The sequence below is a fragment of the Nelumbo lutea genome, chromosome 1 (assembly GCF_056320005.1).
Source record: "Nelumbo lutea isolate HS-2025 chromosome 1, American lotus-T2T, whole genome shotgun sequence".
NCBI classification, from domain to species: Eukaryota; Viridiplantae; Streptophyta; class Magnoliopsida; order Proteales; family Nelumbonaceae; genus Nelumbo; species Nelumbo lutea.
In genome coordinates, this window is record NC_142684.1 from 217098372 (window position 1) to 217108317 (window position 9946).

Here is a 9946-nt window from a genome sequence, read left to right on the forward strand (position 1 = left end):
TGTGACTAGTTTTTCTTTTTGAATGAGCTACACTAGGCCCATTGTGGGCCTACGGGCTGTGTTTTGCCGCATGCTGAGCCGGGCCACAAACAGGCACAATCGTGTTGTGGCCCGATTTACACCTCTCACTAGATCCGAATATGTTTGGATTTGTTCCAAAGGTTGTATTTGGTTGTAGAACAAATGATTTGGATGCAAATTCTGATTTGTTTTTGTTTCAAATTTTACCTTATTTTATTTGATTGCAGTACAAATGAAGTAAAATAAGACCTGAAATAGAATGGAGTAAAACCCGAAAGAAAATTAGACAAGAATTTGCATTCTTTCCATTTGCACTCCTATACATTTGGATTAGTGCAAATAATATTGCATTGCAACCAAATTTATATGGGAGTGCACTCATGAGGAAGAGGAGCACAAATACAAATACGTAAAGCGCAAAACCTTATATTTTGTATGTATTTGTGTTGTGCATATTTGTATTTGTACTTCTTGCAAGGCTTAATTTGGAAGGAGTGCAAATACAAATATGTAGAGCGCAAAACCTTGTATATTTTGTATGTATTTGTACTGTACATATTTGCATTTGTACTCCTTCAAAATTAAGCTTAACAGAATTGGTCCTTACCCACTTAATAGTCCTTGTAATCATACATCTTCAATATCACCTATATTATATCATGGTTTTAGAAATACTGTAAAACCAGAAAGGTTGGACCATTTGGCTCTAAATAATTTAAGCAACCAATTCCGTTTTACCCTGAATCATTTATTTGCAAAAAAAAAAAAATTGATTTGGTTAGTAAGGTTCAGTTTGGAAAAAGTACATATACAAATTTGTAGAGTGCAAAACCTTATATTTGCACTATACATATTTGTATTTGTACTCCTTCCAAACTGAGCCTAATCCACTATGGGCTATCAAACCATTAACTCATTCAACTCGAACAATGGCTTTTAATCATTTTTTTGTTTTAATTATTTTTCATTTTTATTTATTTTTTAATTACAACAGATCATCCGTTTGAACCAGACAATTGAACCGTTGACCCAAAAACCAGTGACCAAAACAATTCTGGTTTGGTTTCCAAAATATTGATTTTAATTTATATGAATATGAAATCTGGATTCTTTTGATATTGGTTTTGGATTTGATAGAGGACCACCCATATATATCAACATGGTGAGTTTGGATTCTTTCTAAGGTTTTGAGATTTTATCAATATTTAGAAAATCGGATCAGACCGGCTGATTGAATCGTGACTCAAGCACCTGACTAGTTCGGTCATACCCCAATAATTGGATCTGCTTAAAACCCACTAAAAACTGGTTGATCGGTCAGTTGAACCGGAAAATCGGTGAACCGGTTTCGATTTCATGAAACTGCCCAAGTCGATGTTGTTAACAAGATTTGAATTCAAGACTTCTTATTTTCACAAATTACTTAATTACCACTAATCCACCTCTTTACTTATGTTAATTAATGACTAGTTATTATACATATTACATTATTATGCATGTATTTTAAAGAAAATACAAGTTAAAAGGCTTGAACCTTAGTAAATTGTTTTTTAAATTAAGAAGCTAACCATCTATCCAGTATAATTAAGTACATTAAATATTGTAAAATATATAATATATAATATTATATGACTCATAGTATATATGCCACGCCATCATGGTTCGACCTCCGGTTTGACCCTGGTCGAGCCTTTGACCCGTAAACCTCTCCCTTTTTCTATTCTATGCCCGACTCGATTCTCTGAACAATGGATTTTATAACTCAAACCGGCAAGTGAGGATAAAGTGTGACCCAAAGATCCGAGCAGGGGCGATCAGAGCCCGACCAAATAGACTAGGATCGGATACTGACCGGGATCCATTTGCCCCCCTATGGGGGCGCCTTGGGCTGCCGCGGGAAAAACCCAAAATCACAATTCACAATCACAAGGTTCATTGGGATTAATGTCTATTTGAGCGTAAGCGTAATTTACAATTTAGTACACTAAACAAGGGCCTTCCGCCTTCCTATCGTTGTACTCCCAGTTATGGCTGTTCATGGGTCAGGTTGGGTCGGCTTACTGAGACTTTTCCAACCGACCCGACCTAGTCAGGTTACCTAAAATTGAAACCGAAACCGACCTTGTGTTAAGCAAAATCGACTTAGTTGGTTTGAGTTGGTTTGGGTCGATTTCGACTCTAAGTTCAACCATGGTAATAAATTGGTAGATTGGAGAAAGAAGACTGGAATTTGATGTAAAAAAGGACACCTAATTCTATTAGAGAAAGAAGACTGGAATTGGTAGGGGGTGGACCAAGTTAGAATAGAAGTTATCAAGAAAATAGAAAGTCAAACTGTATTAGAGAAATAAGACTGGAATTTGTTTATTTCAAGAAGCCTTCTAATATAAGCCAAAAAAAGACATCTAATTCTAATTGTAATTGGTTGCCTATTTGGTGTAAGAGAGCATAAAAAGTAGGATCTTTTGATTCTTTTCTTTAAACTTTTCCAAAAAAATTATTTATCTAATTGTCTTATAATAATTGCCATTAGTGTCATTCCTAACTAGAAAACTAAAAATTAAGTTAGATTGTAACTAGGATAAAGACAACTTAGTTAAGTAGGAACTAAGTAGATTGTAACTACTAACTAGGAACTAACTGATAACTACTAAGTCAATTCGGTAAAACTAAAACCGGCCTAAACCATCGATTTATAATTTTTTATAACCCAAAACTGACCGATGCTGAAAAAACCCATCGACTCGAATTGGGTCAGTCCGGATTGATTAATTTGGTCGGGTTGGATTTATTATGAACAGCCCTACTCCCAGTCCCGGTCAGTCCCCGCCCCCTCCTATTTTCTGTTGTCTTATTATTCACGGAACGAGGAATGACGAAAGGACAAGCCCACCAGTGGGGAGCATTGGAGCAATTTGCGCAAGCCGACAGATAGGCCAGTTTCACTTATGGGCCCCCGGGATAAAGCATCCTTTGTTGTAGAGTCTGACCTAACAACCAGCAAAGAGCAAACCAAGTACTGTACGGTCTGCTGTCGATCACTTCACAGTGAAACAAGGAAGATTTTGAGATTGTGATCTCATGACTCACGAGTCACGCCTCACGGTGAGGAGGAGGAGCGTTCCACGTGACACGTGAGTGTCCAAGAAATTCGTATCCACAGTTCTACTACCACGACACGACCCAACCTTGACTGAGGGCTCGGGCCTCACCTCACCTATACCCACCAGTCACGCCGATATAGAGTTTAAACTAATAAACAAACTAATTAGCTAACCAATTATTTGATTGTTCAATCGTCAAATGAGAATCACGGGTTGTATAGCGGAATTGCGTGATACAAAAATTACAGAGAAGAAATGATGATTGATGGTGGTGAAGGAATCCAATCATCATACCGAGATGTTAGCACTTAGCAGAGGTCAGCCCTTCAATAATTAAAGTTGGCCCATTTTCAAGGGGTTGCTTGGGCAATACGCGCGACAGTCAAAGTCAAACACTTGATCTGATTTTCTATTAAAATTTATCACAGCTTCGCAGGTGGATTGGTCCTTACAAATGGGCGCCTCACATGCATATGCATCATGCATTGGGAACATTTTCCGTCCGTGAATGAGTACGGGAGATGTTCCTAATGCATAACAGAATGTGCCTGTGAGGCGCCAGGTGTGAGGAGCAGATCCGGTCTCCCTCTAAACTACTTCAACCTTTTTAATCCAGTGTTTCAAGGTTCTAATGTCGCTTCCTTAATGAGCAGCCATGATTGGATTACATGCCATGCGTCATTATTATATATTACACCACGATGCATCTCTATCTCCATTTTCACTTTTTTGGTGCAGACGATTGTCTAGAGGAAGTAAGTGTTGCATGCAGACATTAATATTTATACCGGTACAGACGATGGACTAGGGGATCACCCTCCACCGCACATCTGCTATGGTGATAATCAAACGGAGGTGCTAGACATTTTCTGAGCGGACCCCATTCACCCAACAAAATCCAAGGACAAGAGGACAATTCTCAGGAAAAAGATAAAAGCAAAAGAGGGGAGTTTCGGGACATGGCCGAATAAAGAGGGATACCAAGAGACATTTGTTTGTCGTCACGGAGTGATTTTTGGTGAAGTGAATCCCCCAAATCGAGAGAGAGAGAGAGAGAAAAAAGAGGGGGAAAATATAAGGAGAATGACTGTTCAGCAAAGATGCTAAGGATAGTAGGATACAATAATCAGTGTATTGTATGCCTTGCAAATGCACCGCGTACCACATATCTTGAATAATCTGAGCTGGGCCCACTTGAGATGATACGAATGTATTCTAGTTTTGTGGTCATAGTTATACGGTAAGTTTTTTTTTTATTAGTTCAAGCGTTGCCTGCGTTAGTGGTGAGGCTGGTTACAGTCATGACCGGTGACTGGTGAGGTGGTGAGGCTCAAAATAAATTCAAAAAGAAAAAAAAAAAAATCCATGGAGATGGAGGGGTGAAAATGGTGAAGGGAGGGGAGGTTAAATAAGGTTTTAAGAGTAGATCTTGTTCCTTTCTGGAGAGGTAGGGTCCACCTAAATGATGACTACATAAGTAAGTTGGGTTGTGGTATCGGAGTCCGGATCCCCCCCAGCTCGCCAGCCCCAGAAGCACATTGCAACTGTTTTGCTTCCAAGAGAAGGTTGAATCCTTTATTATTAGTGTGAGCCCGAGGGAGTGATCCGGATTGCCTTCTTCAATCTTCACCTCAAACACAACCGAATCAGACTTATCTCTAGTCTGTAATTTCATTTTTATTTTTATCTTTTTTGTATTTGCGAAAATAGAAACCAATGAAATCTATCTCCATCACCTGAAGCTCACAAGCTCTGGCTCTGGTTCTTTAACCGTTCGGTTTCACCTTTAAGGCCGTTGTTTTTGAATGTTAAAATTGATTTTAGGTTGTTTCTCTTTTGTTTTTCTGGCCCCTCTTTCACCCCTTTTCTCTTTGCGGCTTCGAAGAATATCAACACAAATAAATTAGTAAACGGGCTTCCTTGGATTGGTTGCAGAAAGAGCAAACCTGGCTTTCATCTTCTTCTCTTCCTCTTCTTTGGCTTCCTTTTCATTTTCTGCTGGTGCTGAGGCTGTTGGTTCGTAGGAAACGAGCTGTTTTGACTCAACTTCCAATACCAGAACAACGCCATTTGCTAGTCATTTTGGATTTGCGATTCAATGTCTTCGGGGAGAATTGGGTTCTCGATTGTGCTTGCGGAGAAAAGATTCAAAATTTTCGATTTAGGGATGGGTTTTTAACATTTGATGCCATTGCTTCTTGAGCTTCACGGGCAGAGTAGTTTTGAATGCGAAATAGGTCTTTGATTCTTGTTGCGGAAGTGGGACATCAAGTTCCCATCATATCTCGATGGAAACCATGTCTTCGTCTTCTTCACTGTCTGTTGCTCAGGAGGCTTCCACTTATGATGAGTTGTCCATGCAGCAAAGCTTGCTCTTCTCAGACAGTCTCAAGGTACTCCCTATAATCTTTCCCTTTTCTTTCTAGCTTGCAAAACGAGTTCGGGTTTCTATTATTCGACGGAATCGAGGGAGAATTTACCTTGGTTCGTGGAATGAACATCTAATTGGTGAAACTCTCTTGCTATTACCTGACAACATGTTTGGAAATTAAAGCCTTACGTTAGCTCCTTAATTTGTGGAAGATTTTTGTTTTATTTCTCTTCTTCATAAACGTGCTCTGGGTCATACAGATGTGATTTACAACTTAGACATCAATGAATATCTTAATTGAGTCCACCTCAAAGCTGTGCAAGCATTGCAGCTACTGTAGCTTCACTGTGGCTGTGAGGATTGCTTTTTCACCCGTTGTTTCAACTCGAAATTTTGCATTGAGTTAGTAGACATTTAGCTCTCTTGAAATCTACCTCAAAATCACAGTGAAAAGAAAACCTGAAAGCAATTGGATCTCGTTAAACTAGTAGCCTCCAAGGACCTCCGCAAATTACCTTGACCTATCTGCAGAGTCCCCTTAGATCAACAGAGATGAGTGCCTTATTGCTTCTGTTCTGCTTTATTAGAATTGGTCTCTCCAATAAAACACTATTTACTTATTATAAGTTCATTCTCTATACCCTGAATTTCATCTCATTACCATTTTTATCTATAGTCAGCACATAACAATTGCCTCATCTCCAAGACATGTGATTAATTCTTGAAATGGTTTCGAATTTGTTTTGAATTTCCATCTGCTTACTGTATTTGGATTTTTCAGGACTTGAAGAATCTAAGAACACAGTTGTATTCGGCAGCAGAGTACTTTGAACTATCATATACCAATGATGACCAAAAACAAGTGTGAGTTATCTCTGGTTCCTTGCAATAAATGGCTTTATATGGTCCAACTGAAATTTATTGTCCTTATTCTTTATTATTATTATTATTATTATTATTATTTTTTGATATTTAGAGTGGTAGAAACCTTGAAAGATTATGCCATTAAAGCCCTTGTTAACACTGTGGACCATCTGGGCTCCGTGACTTACAAGGTTAATGGTCTCTTGGATGAGAAGGTTGTTGAGGTTTCAGGAACTGAACTTCGGGTTTCTTGCATCGAACAGGTACTTGTGAACCTTCCAAAATTTGATTGCATGTGATAGATTAGTTGAGTGCATGCATAAGGATTGGAAGATTCAGAGAAGCTATCCTGCTTTCCTATGTTATTCACTATGCATTTTGGTTATGGGGAAATAATTCTGACATTATTTATACTGTTATTATTCGATTGCACATAGAAAAGCCTATTGTACTCATAAATGAATGTCTGGTCTGGCATTCTTCATTTTGCATGGAAACCAAAAGTGGAATGACTATTGAGAAGAATTCCCTTGTCTTTTTCTTTTTTCCTGGTATTTTAGCGACTGAGATCATGCCAAGATTATACCGATCATCAGGGCCGGGCACAACAATCATTGGTGATAATAACTCCAAAGTACCATAAGCGGTACATCTTGCCAGGTAAGATTTTGTACTGGTTTCTTCTTCTCATGTTTACACTTCAAGCTTTGTTTTACAAGGGGTTGCTGAGGGGGAAAATGCTTTCTCTGCTAATTGGATTTTGTGTTTAGTTGGAGAAACAATGCGTGGCTCAGGTCACACTGTAATGAAATATCAAGGGTGCAATCTAGATGATGAAGACAACTGGCATCAATTTAAGAATGGTACTTCTCAATTTTGTCATTTTATCTTTGATGTAGTCAACATTTTCTGCATTCATGTAAGATATATCTGTAGTCTGATTGTTTTATAATGTGATTATGCAAAAGCTGTTCGAGCAACCATTAGAGAAACACCGAGATCTTCTGTTAGGTAAGGATCAATACTATATTTTTTTTTTTGGCTTTGAGGGAACTTGTATTCTTTTCTATTTAATGAATCAACATTTATCAAAAATGTTTTTGTTGTTCATGAAATAAGAGCTCTTTATTCATTTGTATGATATTGATTTTTATATGTAGAAAGGGACGCTCTCCGTCACCTTCTCCACGGCTTTCTCAGCGACCAGGAACCTTTTCCTTTACAGGTAGTTTGCTTGGTAAAGAAATGTTTTCTTAGAGACATCTTTCATTTCTGTCTCCCCTTTCATGAAATATCTTCAGATGGTGTCATACTTGGTATATATGTTATTATCTCATATAAACATTTCTTCCTGGAGAGTTGTACTGATGATTGTCTATTTGTAAATCAGAGAAACGAACACTATCACCATATCGTCCTTCATTTCCACTTCTACGTTCTGGATCAGTCTCAAGTAGGCCAACTACACCTGTCTCAAGTAGGCCAAGCACACCTGTCTCAAGACAGCGGGTAAGCATGGTAGAACAAAATTTGTTAAAGTAGTGTATGCCATCAGTAAATCCCCTCCCCTCCTCCCCAGAAGGATATGGATCTAATATGCCAAATGTCTAATATTTTCACTGCTTTATGGTTTTTTCTTTATTTTCTTTTCCCTCCCTCTCTGGTTGTTGGTACCCCTGTACATCAGAAATTGAACTTCTTTATTACTACTTCTGATGTTGGAATATCTCTCATTTGTTCCTATAGTACCCTTCGGAGCCTCGGAAATCTGCTTCAATGCGTCTTCATGCTGAAAAGGAAAGCCCAAAAGACATTGAACAATATCCTAGCAAAAGTAAACGGCTTCTTAAAGCATTGCTTAGCCGGCGCAAGTCCAAAAAAGATGATACGTTGTATACTTACCTGGATGAATACTAGCAGAGAAAGACATAGAAATCGATTCAGAGGAGCATGGAAGGGAGTAGAGAAATTACCATTAATCTGCTTTGTAGTTTTTCCTTCATTCTATTTTGCACCCCAATTTGTAGTTTGTTCTTGTTTCCAGGCAGCTGATAATGCTATCATTTATTATGGATATATTTTTTTGATACCATTAAAATGTATTTTATCATTGACACTACATGCTAAATTGTTATGTCACTTTTTGTAAATCCTACAAGCAACTTGATTCGTCCTACTCTCTCAGTACCATATGGTAATCAGCTTCAGTTTCATTTGATGCAAGCATAAGTATGATCTTTGGTATTGATTTCTTAATTCTTTTGCGCCCAGAAAATCTAATGAATGAGATAAAGTGAATATGATAAGCCATAAAGACTCTTATAAAAGAGAGAGAGAGGAATTGGAGGGCATTATTAAATGGTTCATTAAAAGAATTACAGAAAGTTAATGGAATGGTTGGTTTGATGGGGCTTTTAGAGGTTTTAGAGATACAGAGATGGTGCTGAAACTTGAAAGCATGCTTATGATAAGAGTGCACGGGGGGGGATTTTTTTTTTTCCATGTGGCTGGGGGGAAATTCAACTACACAATTCAGGACGAACTAATAATCCTTTTCAATATATAAAACAAACAAGTGAGATAGAATTAATAAACTTTTTAATGCCAATGAAAACTATATAGACTACAATTTTATGTCAATTTTCAAGAATTGAAATTGATATTGAAACATACAAGTTGTGGATAAGTTCATGTGGTTTAGACAAATAGGCACTGGAATATTAGTCTCTCACTCTCTATTTAGGTCAGTTTTCCCCTTCCTTAAGGATTCCATCTTTTCTGTTCATGTAAATAGGAACTACAATGCTGCAGCTCTCACACCTTAGCCTACTTTGCTTGTAAAGCTCACTCCACCGTTATGTTTAACCCTTAGTTACATTGCCATGTACAGTTTTATATTAAATAATGAATAAAACTGCCTTTCTTTTCTGGAGAAATAGAACAAAATATTGATGTATTACACAAAATTGGGTGGATTCTAACTTTAGCCTTTAGGATGGAAAAACAAATTAACAATGAGCATGCATGACTGGCAGAGGTGTCTTGCATTGGTTAAAAGTTAAAGCATCATTAACCATGGCCAATAGGCAATAGGGACATTGGACAACACAAACTTTTTTGGTATTAATCACTGTCTGACACCTCATAGGGGTCATTAATCTTTTAACTAAACAGTACAATATCACACCAACAGCTCTTTTCTTACAGAGATGTTAATAGCGGGATTCAAGACCGTACAACCGCTGAGCCAATCACTTGGCTGCCCGCCCGAGGAAGAAACTAGCCCCTGGCCCCCTGTTGATTTGTGAGAATGTGATTCAACAGTTAATTCAGTTTCCAGTCAGGCCCTTCCTTTTTCTTTTCTTCTTTTGAAAAAGGAATTCTTCACTGGAATGTGCATACGGCGCCTTGTAATGGCATCATCCATCGTATACTAAATTAGCACTAATGGTTTGGTTCCCGCTTCCCACTTAAGACATTGCTTCTTAGACTAGGAAATAAAATGGCAAGAATCCCATCTAACATGCTGATACAGCCATTCCTGTAAATGATGGCAAACCAACAAATACAGTTACAATTCAATCTC

General features: G+C 37.9%; 1 protein-coding gene across 1 annotated transcript; it reads left to right on the plus strand.

The window, feature by feature from the left end:
* Positions 1–4625: 4625 nt before the first annotated feature.
* Positions 4626–8536, plus strand: LOC148881007 (protein ABIL3-like). The gene is made up of 9 exons (XM_088963192.1): positions 4626–5518; positions 6278–6360; positions 6473–6623; positions 6921–7020; positions 7131–7223; positions 7329–7371; positions 7521–7585; positions 7751–7869; positions 8107–8536. Exons 1-9 carry the CDS (start codon positions 5414–5416, stop codon positions 8275–8277), a joined length of 930 nt encoding a protein of 309 aa, XP_088819318.1. The 5' UTR covers positions 4626–5413; the 3' UTR covers positions 8278–8536.
* The last annotated feature ends 1410 nt before the right edge of the window (positions 8537–9946 follow it).

Coding starts and splice junctions, on each gene's coding strand:
- LOC148881007 (XM_088963192.1), top strand. CDS start 5,414: ATGGAAACCATGTCTTCGTCTTCTTCACTGTCTGTTGCTCAGGAGGCT. Junction 5,519..6,277: donor TCTTCTCAGACAGTCTCAAG/GTACTCCCTATA, acceptor TGGATTTTTCAG/GACTTGAAGAATCTAAGAAC. Junction 7,372..7,520: donor ACACCGAGATCTTCTGTTAG/GTAAGGATCAAT, acceptor TTTTATATGTAG/AAAGGGACGCTCTCCGTCAC.